Source organism: Salmo trutta, chromosome 14 (genome assembly GCF_901001165.1).
Source record: "Salmo trutta chromosome 14, fSalTru1.1, whole genome shotgun sequence".
Classification (NCBI taxonomy): domain Eukaryota; kingdom Metazoa; phylum Chordata; class Actinopteri; order Salmoniformes; family Salmonidae; genus Salmo; species Salmo trutta.
Genome location: NC_042970.1, coordinates 41,012,009 through 41,032,165, shown reverse-complemented (window position 1 = coordinate 41,032,165; position 20,157 = coordinate 41,012,009). Strand labels below are relative to the sequence as shown.

Genomic DNA, 20,157 nt, shown 5'->3' with positions numbered 1-20,157 from the left:
GGAGGAGACGGGTTAAAGAAAGGTTTTTGAAGCCTTAAGACAATTGTGACATGGATTGTGTGTGTGCCATTCAAAGTGAATGGATAAAAAAATATATTTAAGTGACTTTGAACGTGGTATGGTAGTAGGTGCCAGGCCGCACCGGTTTGAGTGTTAAGAACTCCAACGCAGCTGGGGTTTTCATGCGCAACAGTTTCCAGTGTGTATCAAGAATGGTCCACTACCCAAAGGACATCCAGCCAACTTGACTGGTAAGCCACGAAATCACTAGTTTGAAAGACTGTTTTTCTGGAAGCTGTGCTGCGCCATTTTCCTCCACATGGGCCAGCCCCCTAGCAATTTGTGTTCTGGCCAATGCGACTCAGCCCCTCACCATTTGAGTGACAGCTAGCAAGATGCACACAGCAGAGCGAGAGAGGGCAATGACGTGGTGCATATACTGTATGTGACATGGTGAAGCAATTTTTAGTGACCACTTTTGGCTTGGGAGAGCTACTTTCAGAACTACTGGCTAAAAAGTATACAAAAGTACCAGATTGTGTATCTACTGGTGACATTTTATATTAAGTTTATCAAAAAGTGGTCAAATATATAGTCAGGTGCAAAGGCAAGATCAGAAGTTCTCGCGATTGAGAAAAACTAACATCAGACTGATGGACGCTGTCTATCGATTCCACGTGATTCAGGAGCTTCCCTCCAGGCAGCCAAAACCATCTCCCACCCTTGCCTCACCCATGACCCTCACCCAAACATTAACCCCCCCCCCCAACTCAACCACCCCCATCCCTACATATCCCCCCTGATGCGCACCGTATTAGCTTTTCCCCCTCTAATAGCGGGGGATTCTGACATGAATTAAGCGTGTGTAAATGGAATGCAATTCCCTTTTCTACAGATGCGTCGTATTTTAACCTTGACAAAATTCCCTCATTCCACCACCTTTACGTGTGATGAAACGATAAATCGGGTCGAGCAACCTGTCGGTTCCAAGTGGAAGAACTTTATTTTTTCCGATAGAAATAACACCCTTCTCCATGCACTGTTGTTTACAGATTGTTGACAACTATTGATACGAGCTAGGTAAATGAGTAAGTCGTCTGGATAAGGGGATTGTAAATATACACCGGGTGTATAAAACATTAAGGACAACTGCTCTTTCCATGACAGACTGACCAGGTGAAAGCCACAATCCCTTATTGATGTCACTTGTTAAATCCACTTCAATCAGTGTAGATGAAGGGGACGAGGCAGGTTAAAGTAGGATTTTTTCGTCTTGAGATAATTGAGTCATAGATTGTGTATGTACCATTCAGAGGGTGAATGGCTAGACAAAATATTTAAGTGCCTTTGAAAGCGGTATTGTAGTAGGTGCCAGGCGCAGCGGTTTGTGTCAAGAACCCCAAACGCTGCTGGGTTTTTCACACTCAACAGTTTCCTGTGTGTATCAAGAATGGTCCACCACCCAAAGGACATCCAGACAACTTTTAACTTCGGTTCACTGGACACAAATGTGAAATAAGTCAATTCTGTTAGGCACCTGCATAAGGTACGTCTGAATACCAACTACTGAGAAGTGCGTAGGGAAGGCATACATTTCCTACGTCTGAATGGGATCCATAGAGAACATTTTCCTACACCAGAACAATATTTACTTTCTGTATAGGCTATGTGTGGGTGTGTTAATTGGTTTGTGTGTGTGTGTGTGTGCATTAGCGTTGTTGGATTCTAGCTTGAAATATACTTATTCATGTTACCATACCAAAACTTGGATTACTTTACATGTGTAAGAAATGCATATGTTGGGGGTCAAGGAAGGGTAAAGAGGTACTTGCTGTGTGGAAAGTTACTGAGGGATATGGAAAGTGACTAAGTGAGAAAAGGGGAAGTGCAGGAAGTTCAAATATTATTGTTGAATATGAATGTTCCTAAGGATGGAGGTAAAGGTCGACAGTCTAGTTTCAGTTCTTGATAAGGCAAGCCGGTTGCCGTGGAACCAGGACCATGGGGAATGTGGAACTCAACTCGAGACCAGGTCAACAGTTTGAAGAGAGAAGATACTGCTGGAAGAACATCTCCCACACATATACTCACTTCCACGCCTATGAGGGTCCTAGAGTTAAGCAGGGCCATGACAATACCAGTAAGAGGGAGGAACCTACTGTGTTTCAACCAATACTTCTTTGGTGTTAGGTAATCTTAGACATGCAAGGAGGTGACTCTGCCTGGTTGGAAAGTATAAAGATTTGTTTGTGTGGCTTGTATGTTGTCTTGGCAGCTGTATGACTCAGTGGGGTGAATAAACTTGGTTTGAGCTTTTTCTAGTCGTCGGCGTTCACGGGCATATGGTCACTGCTCTCTTAACAATTTCAACCTGACTCCTCAAATCCATTCCTCTCGCCTCGTGTTGTGAACATAATGTAACAACAAACATTTATCACCCACTAGTACCAGACCAGCGCCTAACGATGCTAATATATTTCCTATCGCTACTGTTCCAATAACAATCATACTGTGTCACGGCTCCTCTGGACCTGAATCCTCATGTAAACTCATCAGATAGCAGTGGGTGTTTTCCAACAGGGATGATTAGTCCATCATGCGTATGAGAACGATTGTCCCAACTCCTAACCATACGTCATTATCCCCTATGACTTGTACTGTCATTTCTTCATTACTCTATGGACTAGAATAGATTCGAAAAAGACAGATTGATAGACTAGAAAAGTGGGAAGATTTCATATCCACAATGCTTTTCAACTTGTCTCTTACAGCTGCCATGAATCTAGCAAGCGAGATTACTTTGCAACTAATGCTTTTCATGATTGACAGTTATCATGGTTGTGAAAAAAGCATCTCATAACAGACTCATTTTAGATGTAGAAATGACAAGAACAGCAATAAAGCAATGCCGTGCAGGAGTCAGGATGAAGCCAAACAGAGGAGTAGTCGGACCGCTAGCATCCCTCTCCTTCGCCTCCCTTCATTTACAGCCTTCGGGAAGAAGAGAAACATGGGGTGACTACGAGCCCCAGCCTCCAGATGATCCCAGTTAGGAGAGCTTGAGTCAACAGGAGAGGGGATCTTGCTGTGTCTTACAACACATTCATCTGCCTAACAAAAAAAAGTAACTTCTGTCTCCATAGTGACTGACTGCATGCAGAAAACTCTCTCTCGCTGTTGTCAAGACTACCAGATCGCTATGACCTCCGAGCAGTGCAAAACAGTTAGACATGCAGGGATCTTTCTTTCCATTAGGCCTTGACTACTGATTGGCTAAAAGCAAAACAAACAGGGAAACATGAGTCAAACACATCAAAAGCTGGCTGGAGTTCTCAGTTTTAGGTACACCGCCCAGTTCACAAATGGTTAGCTCCTACAGACAATAAGTCACGTGGCCGTGGCTTGCTATATAAAGTAGGCAGACAGGCATTCAATTACTGTTCGATTGAACGTTAGAATGGGCAAAACGAGTGACCTAAGCGACTTTGAGCGTGGTATGATCATCGGTGCCAGGAACAACGGTTCCAGTATCTCAGAAACGGCCGGCCTTCTGGGCTTTTCACACACTACAGTGTCTATGGGTTTACCGAGAATGGTGTGACAAACAAAAAAACATCCAGTCAGCGGCAGTCTTGTGGGTGAAAACAGAAGAATTGTGTAAGCTAACAGGCAGGCCACAAACAGAAAAATAACGGTGCAGTACAGCAGTGGTGTGCAGAACGGTATTTTGGAACACACAAGTCGTTGGTCCTTGTCACAGATGGGCTATTGCAGCAGACGACCACACTGGGTTCCACTCCTATCAGTGGGCACACGATCACCAACACTGGACAATTGAGGAGTGGAAAAATGTTGCCTGGTTCGATGAATCCCGGTTCCTGTTGAGTCATGCTGATGGCAGTCAGGATTTGCCGTAAGCAGCATGGCCTCATCCTGCCATTGTCAACGGTACAGGTTGGTGACAGTGGTGTAATGGTGTGGGGAATGTTTTCCTAGCACATGTTAGGTCCCTTGATACCAATTGAGCAACGTTTCCATGTGCGGAAGAATTCAGGCTGTTCTGGGGGCAAAGGGGGGTCTGATTCAGTACTAGATGGGTGTACCTAATAAACTGGCCTCTGAGTATAGTCTTCTTTCAGCCAATTCTGGTGAACTCAGTGCGGTTCACTTACATTTACATTTACGTCATTTATTTTTTTGTGCAATGTGAACACTCCAAAGGAACTCAGACGCCTTTTAAAAGAGCCCCCGAAACAAACCGAACGGATACCATCTCAAGGTGGTCTGAGTTCGGTTTGCTTGAATTCTGCAAACCGGTTCCCTTTTTTAGGGCAATGTGAACACCAAGCTGTCCAGGTTCACTTGTCATTACTCCCGCACCATACACACTAGACTACTGCAACACCGTTTCCCCTGCCATACCCCCTCACATTAGTACCCACAAAAGAGAAAATGATGTGCAGGTTTGTGAATTTTTTGTTGTTTGGATATTGATTAGCAATTTTCAAGGATGCACAGGAATTCCAAAATATGTGTGGAGTTTTTTGTACTGACACAATGTTCAGATTATTTGTTTGGGTAAGAAAGCTTCATAAGCTGTTGATTCAATTGTGTGGTTTAAATAGTGAGAAGACAACATATTTGGTGAGAATCACAACATTAGGTAAAAAAATCCTTGCTACCCAGGACTCTTGGGATGTCTCAACTTACGTTAACCCATTGAAGTTGACATTTAAAATGGCTAAAGTTAGGATTTAGGGTAGGGATGTCCCAAGGATCATGTATAGCGCTAATCACAAAATCAACGCTAGCTCTTGAAAGGGCAGTGTACAATTTTCAATTAGTGTTCTTCTGCTATTTATGTTACCAATTAATGTTTACATGTTAATATTATCTTCTGATAATTATTACCGGTATATCTCACCTTTTAACTAATCGCAATCTATTCGTTTTCAAAATGTAAGTAGGTATATTTAGCTGTTTGATAACACCATCTGATGGCATGGCTTGCCCTGCACTTCATAAAAACCCAGAGTGCATTTAGTGAATGTTGGAAAAAGATATTGGTTCCTTTCTAAACATAGCAATGTGAATGCATAGAGGACTCGGACCACAAAATAGGTGAAGAGAACTGGCAAAACAGTCCTCATTCAAAGGCAAGGGCAGTGTAAATACAAAGAACTGGAAGCAAATAGTTTGAATTTAGTTACAAAATAAGACATACTAATTATAATCTAAATATAATATTTACATGTAAAAATGACTGGTAACAGGATAAATGGCAGAAGAATTGCAGATTAAATCATGTTTTAATTGAAAATTGTACCGCCAACCTGCTCATTTTTTATTTGTGGTACTAATGTAAGGGGCTATGGCAGGGGAAACGGTGCTGCAGTAGCATATGGTGCCTGGTGTGGAAATAATAAGTGAACCTGGAGAGCTTTGTTCACATTGCACTAAAAAAGGGAACCGGACCACAAATGAACCAAACTCTCGAGATAGTCTCAATTTGGTTTGCGTCGTGGGCTCTGAGGGGTCTGAGTCGCTTTGGAGCATTCACACTTTTTAAAAAAAATGTATTACGCAAACAGCACTGAGTTCCCAAAAATTGTCTGAGGGACAAAAATGTATTGTACCACAAAGTCATAAAATCTTATTTTAAACCAAATCTGAACCTTAACCACACTGCATACCCTAATGCATAACCTAAAATTAAGACCATTTCATGAATTTTTACGATATAGCCAATTTTGACTTTGCAGATGGCCCATCTAACAGAAATCACTCAGTTATGCCTCCAGGGCAAGACTCATGACAATAAATGTCAACCTGCGTTTCACCTCCATGTATGAAGTGCACTAAACTTGAACAATTAACAACTCCTGGAAGGCCCCTCTGAAAGGCTATAATATAATGCTGCCCTTTGCTTGACCAATGTGTACAGTATTTGACATGCTAAATTATTCTGCGGTGAGGAGTCTAAACACTGAGCACGGTTACATGGATAGTCAGATTAATATAGTTTGTCTAAAATGTTTACATTCTTAGCAAGAAGAACGATTTCCGTAATGATCCTATTTACATGGACACATCTTAAAAATAGGCTACTGATCTGACTTTTGATAAATGCTGAAAATCGGCAATCAAAATAAAAGTTCTACCACAGTGACCATGTTATTTTTGCTAAACCTTTTTAACTATAAGTTTGGACATATAAAGTTTGATAACTATTTCTAAGATGCATACTTAAAGTTTTTCCGAAGCCACTTCTCTCGCACATAAGAGGGAGGTTTGCGCTACCGGTGCTGGCATATACACAGACCATATACACCGCTGAAATGCAGATTAAGAAAACCAGTTTTAATCGGCGTATGCTTACTTCTATTTTGACCGTACGCCGATTTAAGATAGTCATGTAAACACCTTACTCTGTTTATTTCCATACTCAGCCTACTGTCGTCATCGGTTTAATATTGCAGTATTAGTGTGCATGTAAACATACTCACTGTGAATCCCAGAGAACACCCACTGTGAATCCCAGAGAACACCCACTGTGAATCCCAGAGAACACCCACTGTGAATCCCAGAGAACACCCACTGGGCACAAACTGGTTGAATCAATGTAATTTGTCAGTGTATTGTGACGTGGAACCTATGTGAAAAATACATTGGATTTGAAAAAAGTAATTCAAACTGAGGGTGGAATTTCAACCACGGGATTATGTCATCATTGTAACCAATTTTCAACAAAGACAAACATTGTATAAAATGTTGAATTTGTATCTTTTGAAACAATGTTATATCCACTATCAGAAAAAAAACTACAGGCTGGCAGCACTTCTTCCTGGAGAGTTGATCCATCTACAGCTATTCATTTGGTCTCCCATCCAGGGATTTAACCAAGCCCAGCTTAGCTTTGATATTTGTCACTGACTCCTACCAATGTGCAATTGTGAGAATGATTATTGAGAGATCTCTTAATAACTAAATATATTCACTGTTGCTATCAAAGTCATTCAAAAGGGTCAGTTTTAAAAGAGCATATTACATGTGACCATACTTTATCACTTATATCAACAATGATACTATTTAGGCCTATATAGCATTTGCAAAGTCATCAAACAGCTTTTGTTTCAATTCAACCCAAGGTTCAACTAAAAATAGACGATACATGCCTAGGGTTTCAAGCTTTGGTTGATTTCAAATGTAATCTTCAAGTTAATCATTAATATGTTGGATTCAACTCTTCTTCTCAACCAAAAATCAAAGGTAAATAATAGGTCTAAATCAAATATTATTTAAAGTGCATTTAAAGTTTAAATAGATTGTCTTATTCTTTAATTTGGATTTTTGGATGTGTCACGCCTGCTCCCGCTCTTCCTCCCTGGCGCGCGAAGACGCCAGGCTCCCCAGCATTACGCACTCCTGCCACCACCCGTACACACACCTGCCTTTCCCCGTCACTCGCATCAGTGATTATTGGACTCACCTGGACTCAATCACCTCTGTCATTACCTCCCCCTATATCTGTCTGGTTCCCCACTGCAGCATTACTTGTCATATGTCCTTGTTTACCCGTGTGCTGACGCTGTTCCTGTTTTGTTGCCTGTCTGTTCCATATTAAATGTAAACTCCCTGTACCTGCTTCTCATCTCCAGCGTTAGTCCTTACAGGTTGAGCTGGAGACGTGAATCCAACATATCAATATATTATTTTGTAGACAAACTGGATATTGAATTGTTTGGTTGTCACTGCAACCAAACATTAACATTTGAAGGAGATGTATCTTCTGCTTGGATAGTTCCATCTTTGCCACAGACTTAGTCTGGCTTTAATTCCTGTTTTGTCTACAAATTTAGATTTGATATGTTGGATTCACATCATCTCAACAAAAAATCTAAGGTAAAGAATAGGAGTAAATCAAACATTAAAGTTTGATTAGATTTAATCTTAAAATTAGATTGTTGGTTGAGAGACATGAATCCAACACAAAAAAAATATGAATTTGTAGACAAACTGGAATTAAAGTCAGTGGCACAAAAGATACATCTCCTTAAAAAAATGTAATATATGGTTGCGTTGACAACCAAACAACTTTTGTAATATAGTAAAAATGTAAGGCTCTTACAAATGAATGTAACAGTATTTATTCAATCGTAAAATGAGCATCACATCCATGGACACATTTTGAGGTTAGCCTACTGTAACTATAAATGTCTTCCTATGTAATCATAGAAAATGTGCATGTTCAACATAGCATGCAAAGGCTGTAGGTCTGTGGAGATCTTCACAATTGCTATAATAATCTAATCTCAACTTCAGTCCCGGTCATTTAGTTGTGCTATTTTATGAAACAGTGATTACACATTAAATTGTTGTATAAATACAAAATATCTGACATTGTATTCCCATTTGAACTTTGGTGGGTTTTTTAAATGGTTGAAAGTGCAGTGATAACACATTTAGATGACAACTAAACCAAAAATCGGACTGTTTTTTTTCATCGGAATTCAGTTGTACTTTTAGATGGTTGAAAGCAGTGATGACACATCGGGAATTCAACAAACTTCTGGCTGTCTTTTTGAGTGGGTGAATAAAAGGTTGAAATCTCATTGAACAACGTCTCAACCAAATATGACCCATATTTCCACGTTGAAATGACGTGATGCGGGCAGTTTGGTTTTAAGAGAAACAATAGTTTACAATGTAACATGCTATTCTTCCTAACACTAAGTACCTGGGTATGGTAGCCTAGTGTTTAGAGTATTAGGCCAATAACTGAAAGGTTGCCGGATCGAATCCCCAATCTGACATGGTAAAAATCTGTCGTTCTGAGCAAGGCAGTTAACCCACTGTTCCCCGTGGATGGCAGCCCCCTGCACCTCTCTGATTCAGAGGGGTTGGTTTTAATGCGCAAGACACATTTCAGTAGAAGGCATTCAGTTGTACAACTGACTAAGTATCTCCTTTTCTTATTAACACACTATGAGTCAATACGGTGCTCTGGTCTGGTCCCAGTGACATAACACTACCACATCTTCCCACAGTCTTTTGAGTGTGTTTCAAACAGAGCAATTCATTACATTAAACTCACCATCCATTCCACAGAAACTTGTTTTGACACATTTGTGTCCCCCTCAAGACCAGGAAAATACACTGCTCAAAAAAATAAAGGGAACACTTAAACAACACATCCTAGATCTGAATGAAAGAAATAATCTTATTAAATACTTTTTTCTTTACATAGTTGAATGTGCTGACAACAAAATCACACAAAAATAATCAATGGAAATCCAATTTATCAACCCATGGAGGTCTGGATTTGGAGTCACACTCAAAATTAAAGTGGAAAGCCACACTACAGGCTTATCCAACTTTGATGTAATGTCCTTAAAACAAGTCAAAATGAGGCTCAGTAGTGTGTGTGGCCTCCACGTGCCTGTATGACCTCCCTACAACGCCTGGGCATGCTCCTGATGAGGTGGCGGATGGTCTCCTGAGGGATCTCCTCCCAGACCTGGACTAAAGCATCCGCCAACTCCTGGACAGTCTGTGGTGCAACGTGGCGTTGGTGGATGGAGCGAGACATGATGTCCCATATGTGCTCAATTGGATTCAGGTCTGGGGAACGAGCGGGCCAGTCCATAGCATCAATGCCTTCCTCTTGCAGGAACTGCTGACACACTCCAGCCACATGAGGTCTAGCATTGTCTTTCATTAGGAGGAACCCAGGGCCAACCGCACCAGCATATGGTCTCACAAGGGGTCTGAGGATCTCATCTCGGTACCTAATGACAGTCAGGCTACCTCTGGCGAGCACATGGAGGGCTGTGCGGCCCCCCAAAGAAATGCCACCCCACAACATGACTGACCCACCGCCAAACCGGTCATGCTGGAGGATGTTGCAGGCAGCAGAACGTTCTCCACGGCGTCTACAGACTCTGTCACGTCTGTCACGTGCTCAATGTGAACCTGCTTTCATCTGTGAAGAGCACAGGGCACCAGTGGCGAATTTGCCAATCTTGGTGTTCACTGGCAAATGCCAAATGTCCTGCAAGGTGTTGGGCTGTAAGCACAACCTCCACCTGTGGACGTCGGGCCCTCATACCACCCTCATGGAGTCTGTTTCTGACCGTTTGAGCAGACACATGCACATTTGTGGCCTGCTGGAGGTCATTTTTCAGGGCTCTGGCAGTCCTCCTCCTGCTCCTCCTTGCACAAAGGCTGAGGTAGCGGTCCTGCTGCTGGGTTGTTGCCCTCCTACGGCCTCCTCCACGTCTCCTGATGTACTGGCCTGTCTCCTGGTAGCGCCTCCATGCTCTGGACACTACGCTGACAGACACAGCAAGCCTTCTTGCCTCAGCTCGCATTGATGTGCCATCCTGGATGAGCTGCACTACCTGAGCCACTTGTGTGGGTTGTAGACTCCGTCTCATGCTACCACTAGAGTGAAAGCACCGCCAGCATTCAAAAGTGACCAAAACATCAGCCAGGAAGCATAGGAACTGAGAAGTGGTCTGTGGTCTCCACCTGCAGAACCCCTCCTTTATTGGGGGTGTCTTGCTTATTGCCTATCATTTCCACCTGTTGTCTATTCCATTTGCACAACAGCATGTGAAATGTATTGTCAATCAGTGTTGCTTCCTAAGTGGACAGTTTGATTTCACAGAAGTGTGATTACTTGGAGTTACATTGTGTTGTTTAAGTGTTCCCTTTATTTTTTTTAGCAGTATACATAGATATAATACATTTTTTCACAATGTTCAACAAAGGAACTTAGATGATCAGTCATCAGATATGATCAGGCATAATTCCATGCTACTTACAGTGCATTCGGAAAGTATTCAGACCCCTTGGTTGTGAGAGTCGTTGTCCAGTTAGAAGTGCTCTGGAGCAGGTTTTCATCAAGGATCTCTCTCTGGTCTTTGCTCCGCTAATCTTTGACTCGATCCTGACTAGGCTCCCAGTCCCTGCCACTGAAAAACATACCCACAGCATGATGCTGCCACCACCATGCTTCACGGTGGAGATGGTGCCAGGTTTCCTCCAGACGTGCCGCTTGGCATTCAGGCCAAAGAGTTCAATCTTGGTTTCATCAGACCAGAGAATCTTGTTTCTCATGGTCTGAGAGTCTTTAGGTGCCTTTTGGCAAACTCCAATCGGGCTGTCATGTGCCATTTACCATAAAGGCCTGATTGGTGGAGTGCTGCAGAGATGGTTGTCCTTCTGGAAGGTTCTCCCATCTCATTTACATCATTACATTTACGTCATTTAGCTGACGCTCTTATCCAGAGCGACTTACAAATTGGTGCATTCACCTTATGATATCCAGTGGAACAACCACTTTACAATAGTACATCTATATCTTTTTTTGGGGGGGGGGGGGGGTTAGAAGGATTACTTTATCCTATCCCAGGTATTCCTTAAAGAGGTGGGGTTTCAGGTGTCTCCGGAAGGTGGTGATTGACTCCGCTGTCCTGGCATCGTGAGGGAGCTTGTTCCACCATTGGGGTGCCAGAGCAACGAACAGTTTTGACTGGGCTGAGCGGGAACTGTGCTTCTGCAGAGGTAGGGAGGCGAGCAGGCCAGAGGTGGATGAACGCAGTGCCCTTCTTTGGGTGTAGGGACTGATCAGAGCCTGAAGGTACGGAGGTGCCGTTCCCCTCACAGCTCCGTAGGCAAGCACCATGGTCTTGTAGCAGATGCGAGCTTCAACTGGAAGCCAGTGGAGTGTGCGGAGGAGCGGGGTGACGTGAGAGAACTTGGGAAGGTTGAACACCAGATGGGCTGCGGCGTTCTGGATGAGTTGTAGGGGTTTAATGGCACAGGCATCTCCACAGAGGAACTCTAGAGCTTTGTCAGTGACCATCGGGTTCTTGCCTCTCTGACCAAGGCCTATCTTCCCCCAATTGCTCAGTTTGGCCAGGTAGCCAGCTCTAAGAAGAGTCTTGGTGGTTCCAAACTTCTTCCATTTAAGAATAATGGAGGCCACTGTGTTCTTCGGGACCTTAAATGCTGCATAAATGTGTTACCCTTCCCCAGATCTGTGCCTCGACACAATCCTGTCTCGGAGCTCTACAGACAATTCCTTCGACCTCATGGCTTGGTTTTTGCTCTGACATGCACTGTCAACTGTGGGACCTTATATAGACAGCTGTGTGCCTTTCCAAATCATGTCCAATAAATTGAATTTACCACAGGTGGACTCCAATCAAAATGTAGAAACATCTCAAGGATGATCAATGGAAACAGGATCCACCTGAGCTCAATTTCAATTCTCATAGTAAAGGGTCTTAATACTAATGTAAATAAGGTATTATTTCTATTTTTTATATATTTGCAAAAATTTCTAAAACCTGTTTTCGCTTTGTCATTATGGGGCAAAAAAAAAAATTCATCCATTTTAGAATAAGGCTGTAACATAACAAAATGTGTAAAAAATCAAGGGGTCTGAATACTTTCCAAAGACACTGTACATAGTGACATACTGTATTTCAAAAATCAACTGAATGATAACTTGTTTCATGGATCCAGATGTTATCAACCCCACATGTCCACAAGGACAAGACAGTTTGTACTAAAGCCGCATCCGGGCCCTAACACATGAGGAATGTCAGGATTAAACCATAAAACCTAAATACAATATTTCCAAATAAATTAATTAACTCCATACCCTGAATTCCTGGATAAACTGAATTCAGTAATCTCTCTGGGAGCGTAAGGAGCTTTCCGTCAACACATACAGTGGGATTATATTTTGCTCTCTGCCAGGTCTCACTGGGAACACTGACAACAGGGAGGGGAGATTGGTTACGAGGTTTTCATAGGAACAAGGCGATGCTACCCTCCTGGTTATTCACTCCTTAAATCCTGCTTATGTAAGACTTTTTATAATATCTCAATATTCTGTCTGACTCCGCATTTACTGTATTGAATTCTCTATCCAATGTCATTGGAAAAAAAAAGAGAATGAACAACTTTAAGGTTGAAATATCTGGATAAAGATTGTTGTTCATGTTGTTCACTGAAGCGGTGATCTGCTTCTCTCACGTTGATGCAACATTGGGATAAATATGGTGTAATACTGGAACTGTATATGACTGACTTGTCTCTCTACTTACTTTAGCTTTCCCCATTTGGCTACACCAGGTCTGATATACTTTAAGGGACCACCTCTTTATCCATCCAACAGTGGTTGAGTCCCAAATGCCACCCTATTCTCTATATTCTCTACTTGTGTGAACTGACCGAAACCTAATGTGATGATCCTAGGCTTCATATGTGCTTCAAAGTTTGGACCATTACAATGTCTACTGAGAAATGTTTTTTTAATGTGAAATTTAAAAATTAAACAATGCATAAGAATGTTTCCTCTGTCTGATCAAACACACTGACAGAAGAGCAATGGTCTAAATAAGACTGCATAAGACAGTGACCGTAATGCAGCAGTCAGACCATCTTGCCTTTAGCATCTGATAGACCAGTCAGGCATCCTTATAATGACTATATCCGGGGGGGGGGGGGGGAGAGAATCTGCCAACGTAGCCTTATATCTACCCACTATACCCGAAGGATAGAGTACATTGCATTCCACCCCAAGGAGAGCCATGCTAAGGTACACACATGCACTGTGGGAAGGCAAACAAGGATACATTTTTAAGTACAAATTCCAAATTTAACTACTTAAAGACATGAGGGAGTTCTTCATTATAGGATCGCTATGGTTCTCCTTCTCAGAACATCCAAGTAAACGCATAATGGATCCATGGCAGCTTAATGCCATACTACAGAAAAAGGACAAAGATGTTGAAAAATGTTGGCCCCATGATCACATCCAAGTGTGCGTTATTACTGCGAATGACATCCATGTCAACCTTGCAAAAAGAAGATTCAAACCTCAAGGGTGTTTCCTGGTTAAATAAAATGTATTCTTCTCACCCTGTTTTTCATTGGCTCCTTTTTTCATTTTCCCCTCTTTGCTCCTCTCATGAGCTGCTGTTACTGGGCCATTTGGCCTGGCTGCTCTATGCTCTGTTCTCACTGAGACACTATAAATAAATACAATGATGGCCAAGAACACTAACCTCTCTGGAACGCTAAACATAATATACTTCTTCTTGCACATCTCTCTCCCAGCATTGAGAGTTATATACAGTGGGGTCCGTAATTATTGGACCCCTTTATAAAGATAAGCAAAAAACTGCAGAAAATGAACAATTGTTATTTTATATTAATACAATTCCTCAGAAAAAGAGATTTTGTTTAACAAGTAATACAAAAATATAAAAAAAGGTAGGGGTAAGAATGTTTGATCCGTTGTTTTCAAGCACTTGCGAGGATAACGACACAGAGCTGTTTTCTAAAATGTTTTATGAGATTGGAGATTCTTTCCAGATCCTAGATAATTAGGGCCCTATAAAATCTGCGTTGCGGAGAATGCGGACGGAATCCAGGAATCTAGACATTAAATGGAATTCAACAATATACTTTTTTTTTTACTTCGTAGAAAAATCAACTAAATGTATTGAATTTATAAGAAAATGTATTAATCTGCCCAAGTTGAACATAAAACATGCATAAAAAGCCTCAGTGATTCGTCTTTTACTTCAACTTTCTGAAGAGGCAAAGTCACAGGAATCAAATCATCTAATAACATTTCATGTCACCTGCGCCAAATACAAATGCTTGCTTACAAGCCCTTAACCAACAATGCAGTTTTAAGAAAACAGAGTTAATAAAACATTTACAAATAGTCCGTCTGGCCATTTGATTTAAATGTTCAGCAGTCTTATTGCTTGGGGTTAGAAGCTGTTAAGGAGCCTTTTGGTCCTAGAATTGGTACTCCGGTACCGCTTGCCGTGTGGTAGCAGAGAGAACCGTCTATGACTTGGGTGACTGGAGTCTTTGACAATTTTTTGGGCCTTCCTCTGACACTGCGTGCGCACGCACGCATTTGTCTATCACTTTGTATAGCCGTTAGTGATAAGGCTAATGTAATGGCAACCTTCTTCTGGTAGATGGAAAGGCTTTCCCAAAAACCTCAAATGTTAACTACAAAGTAGCCTATGCCTAAATGGCAGAATGATATAATGATTATTTGCATCAATCCAGCCTTTTGTTTTGCAACTCTGCAATCACATGAGTGCTACAGAAACATTGCTAACCAAACAACGGTCCCTTGCTGGTGTGCAGTTGAACTAGGGTAAATACACCCAAAATTCAAAATGTCAGATTTTTCCCAGACCCCAAAAGTGGTCTTCTGGTGTGGTTTAAGCATTGTTGTGGGCTTATAACATCCACTTTTTTTGTTTTTCCTATTAAAAAAGTATGATTTTGAGATTGAAAAACAGAAACCTGGAAATACTAAAACAGAGAAAATGGAATCAGGCAAAAAATAACACTGATTTCATAGGGCCCTATTGATATCCTCAGTCTGTGCTTATGGACTTGATGTGTGCTTGGGGTTATTTTCTTGCAGGAAGATTCACTTGCAACCAGGTTTTTGGCTAAAATGTCCTGGTACTTGGTAAAGTTCATGAATCGGTTGACCTTAACAAGGGCCCCAGGACCAGTGGAAGCAATATATCCCCTTAATATGAAAGATCCACCACCATATTTTACAGTAGGTATGAGGTATTTTCTGCATATGAATTGTTCTTTCGAAAGGCCATTGGTCCTGGGACGCAACGGCATCATGAACATCACCAAGCACCAGGACATTTTAGCCAAAAACCTGGTTGCCTTTGCTGGCAGGCTGAAACTTGGCTGCAAGTGAATCTTCCAGCAAGACAACATCCCAAGCGCACATCCACAAAGAAATGTGTTAATTGACCACAAAATCAACATTTAGCAATGGCATCTCAGTCTCTGGACATGAACCCCATTGAACACCAGTGGTTTGAATTGAAGAGGGCAGATGAAGGATATCAAGGATCTGGAAAGATTATGTATGGAGGAATGGTCTAAGATCCCTCCCAATGTGTTCTCCAGTTTCATAGGAAAAGGCTCAATGTCATTCTCTACAAATTTTGACCCCTATTTTGGGGGGATTTTTTGTATTACTTCTTAAACAAAATCTATTTCTCTGAGCAATTGTATTAGTATACATTTTCCCATTTCTTTAGCATACAATATATCTCAGTATTTGTATCATTTTTTTATACACAGTCATTTTTTGCTCATCTTTATCAAGGGATCCAATCATTCCAGACCCCACTGTAGCTATTACTGTAACAGTGGTGTCAGAACACTTACGTTCCCAGAATTTCTTTGAAGTCGTAGTTTTCTTTGATGTCTGACGTCTTCTTTTTCCATCCATTCCCGTCCTCTAGATCTCCAAGGGGCATCCTATCCTAAACTGTCAATCCGATCGGCCAAGGGAGAACTGTGGAGGGATAAAGTGGTGGACAGTCAGGCAGAAAGCTTAGCATCACCATTTACTAGCTCACATTTCTCAGGCAAAAAGTAAATCCACCTTCAAGAAAAAACTAAAGAACATCTAATGCAATCAACCATATGACTGGACAGATACTAATCCCAGAGAGCATTCACTGAATGTTAAATACATTACCGGTCAGGTATTTTAATTGTCTGCAATGTCTACTTGTTAATGTCTTGATGTAAATTGTAATTGTTTGTAATGTCTATTTAGTTCTGTGTTGGACCCCAGGAAGATTAGCCGATGTTATGCATGGCGTCAGCTAATGGGGATCCTAATCAAATTCAAAATTAGCCAGAAAAACCTTCTCACTGGAAAAGACACACACAACACACACACACACAAATAAGGAATAGGGTGCCATTTGGGAAGCAGACATGGTGCTAAACCAGATGTATGGATCAATATTGGAGATTTAAAGCACTTTCCAATGCCGTCTCCCTTTAATATGTAATTCATTACAACTCAGAGGACATTTCAATCCATAAATTACCGAGTAAAGAGTGATCACCACTTGAGAGTGTGTATTTACCACAAGGCTAAGAGAAGGAAAGAGAGCAAGATATGTGGTTATAGTTTCTGTAAACAGTATATCATACGGAACAAAAATATAAATGCAAGATCATTTTTATTTTATTTAACTAGTCAGTTAAGAACAAATTCTTATTTACAATGACGGCCTAGAAACAGTGGGTTAACTGCTTTGTTCAGGGGCAGAACGACAGATTTTTACCTTGTCAGCTCGGGGATTCGATCTAACAACATTTCGGTTACTGGCCCAACACTCTAACCATTAGGCTACCTGCCACCCCTGCAACATTTTTGAAGATTTAACTGAGTTACAGTCATATAAGGAAAATCAATCAATTGAAATAAATTCATTAGGCCCTAATCTATGGATTTCACATGACTGGGCAGGGGCGCAGCCATGGGTGGGCCTGGGAGGGCATAGGCCCACCCACTTTGGAGCCAGGCCCAGCCAATCAGAATTTGTTTTTCCACACGAAAGGGCTTTATTACAGACATAAATACTCCTCAGATTCATCAGCTTTCACGGTGACATATCTCAGACGATCCCGCAGCTGAAGAAGCCGGATGAGGAGGTCCTGGGCTGGCGTGCTTACAAGTGGTCTGCGGTAGTGAGGCCGGTTGGACATACTGCCAAATTCTCTAAAATGACATTGGAGGCGGCTTATGGTAGAGAAATTAACATTGAATTCTCTGGCAACACCTCTGGTGGACATTCCTGCAGTCTGCATGCAAATTGCATCTTCCCTCAAAACTTCAGACATCTGTGGCATTGTGTTGTGTGACAAAACTGCACATTTTAGTAGCCTTATATTGTCCCCCGCACAAGGTGCACCTGTGTAACGATCATGCTGTTTAATCAGCATCTTGATATGCCACACCTACTAGGTGGATGGATTATTGTGGCAAAGGATAAATGCTAACTAACAGGGATGTAGACAAATTTGTGCACAACATTTTTGAGAAATATGCTTTTCCTGCAAATGGAACATATTTTTATATTTTTGTTCAGTATATATATCAGGGATGGGCAACTGGCAGCCCGTGGTCCTACCCATTTCATAAATAGGTAGTCAAAATCGTATGTCCTAGGTTGCAAAAATATAGAGTTCCAAACTGCCTCTGGAAGCAACGTCAGCAATATAACTGTTTGTCGGGAGCTTCAAGAAATGGGTTTCCATGGCCGAGCAGCCGCACACAAGCTTAAGATCACCATGCGCATTGCCAAGTGTTGGCTGGAGTGGTGTAAAGCTCGCCACCATTGGACTCTGGAGCAGTGGAAACGCGTTCTGTGGAGTGATGAATCATGCTTTACTATCTGGCAGTCCGACGGACAAATCTGGGTTTGGCGGATGCCAGGAGAACGCTATATGCCCCAACGCATAGTCCAAACTGTAAAGTTTGGTGGAGGAGGAATAATGTCTGAGGGTGTTTTTCATGGTTCAGACGAGGCCCCTTAGTTCCAGTTAAGGGAAATATTAACACTACAGCATACACCGATATTCTAGAAAATTCTGTGGTCCCAACTTTGTGGCAACAGTTTGGGGAAGGCCCTTACCTGTTTCAGCATGACAATGCCCCCATGCACAACGCGAGGTCCAAACAGAAATGGTTTGTCGAGATAGGTGTGGAAAATCTTGACTGGCCTGCACAGAGCCCTGACCTCAACCCCATCGAACACCTTTGGGATGAATTGGAATACCGAATGCGAGCCAGGCCTAAACATCAGGGCACAAACTCACTAATGCACTAATGGAAGCAAGCTCCTGCATCTGGTGGAAAGCCTTCCCAGAAGAGTGGAACCTCTGGATAAGAGCGTCTGCTAAATGACTTAAATGTAAATGTAAATGAACCTATTACAGCAGTGGGACCAACTCCATATTATTGCCCATGATTTTGGAATGAGATGTTCGATAAGCAGGCATTCACATACTTTGTCATGTAGTGTGTGTGTGTGTGTGTATATGTTGTTTAACACTTTTTTGGTTACTACATGATTCCATATGTGTTATTTCATACTTGTTGATGTCTTCACTATTATTCTACAATGTAGAAAATACTACAAATAGAGAAAAACCCTTGAATGAGTAGGTGTTCTAAAACATTTGACTGGTAGAAATATATATATATATATAAGTCATTTGTCATTTGGAAAGTATTCACACCCCTTCCCTTTTTCCACATTTTGTTACGTTACAGCCTAATTCTAAAATTGATTAAATAAAAAAAATGGTCCTCCTTAATCTATGTACAATAGCCCATAATGACAATGTGAAATCAGGTTTTTAGAAATTTTAGCAAATATACCAGGAATTAAAAACAGAAATACCTTATTTATATAAGTATTCAGAACCTTTGCTATGAGACTCGAAATTGAGCTCAGGTGCATCCTGTTTCCATTGATCATCCTTGAGATGTTTCTTCAACTTGATTGGAGTCCACCTGTGGTAAATTTAATTGATTGTACATGATTTGGAAAGGCGCAGACCTGTCTATATAAGGTCCCACAGTTGACAGTGCATGTTAGAGTAAAAACCAAGCCATGAGGTCGAAGGAATTAGCCGCAGAGCTCCATGACAGGATTGTGTCAAGGCACAGATCTTGGGAAGGGTAGCAAACATTTCATTTCTGCAGCATTGTCCCCAAGAACAAAGCGGCCTCCATCATTTTTCAATGGAAGAAGTTTGGAACCACCAAGACTCTTCCTAGAGCTGGCCAAACTGAGCAATCAGGGGAGAAGGGCCTTGGTCAGGGAGGTGACCAAGAACCTGATGGTCACTCTGACAGAGCTCCTCTGTGGAGATGGGGGAATCTTCCAGAAGGACAACCATCTCTGCATCACTCCACCAATCAGGCCTTTATGGTAAGGTGGCCAGATGGAAGGCACTCCTCAGTAAAAGGCACATGACAGCCCGCTTGGAGTTTTCTAAATGGCACCTGAAGGACTCAGACCATGAGAAACAAGATTCTCTGGTCTGATGAAACCTGAATGCCAAGCGTCACGTCTGTAGGAAACCTGGCACCATCCCTACGGTGAAGCATGGTGGTGGCAGCATCATGCTGTGGGGATGTTTTTCAGCGGCAGGAACTGGGAGACTAGTCAGGATCGAGGGAAAGATGAACGGAGAAAAGTATAGAGATCCTTGATGAAAACCTGCTCCAGAGCGTCAAGGACCTCAGACTGGGGCAAA

The 20,157-nt window shown here is 41.9% G+C and overlaps 1 protein-coding gene across 1 annotated transcript in view; it reads right to left on the bottom strand.

The window, feature by feature from the left end:
• Nucleotides 1-20,157, bottom strand: part of camk1a (calcium/calmodulin-dependent protein kinase Ia) — a 60,897-nt gene that overhangs the window by 38,828 nt on the left and 1,912 nt on the right. The window contains exon 2 of the mRNA XM_029775879.1: nucleotides 16,255-16,384. Within this exon, the coding sequence (XP_029631739.1) occupies nucleotides 16,255-16,346 (92 nt within the window). The 5' untranslated portion in view covers nucleotides 16,347-16,384. The remainder of the gene's footprint in view (nucleotides 1-16,254; nucleotides 16,385-20,157) is intronic.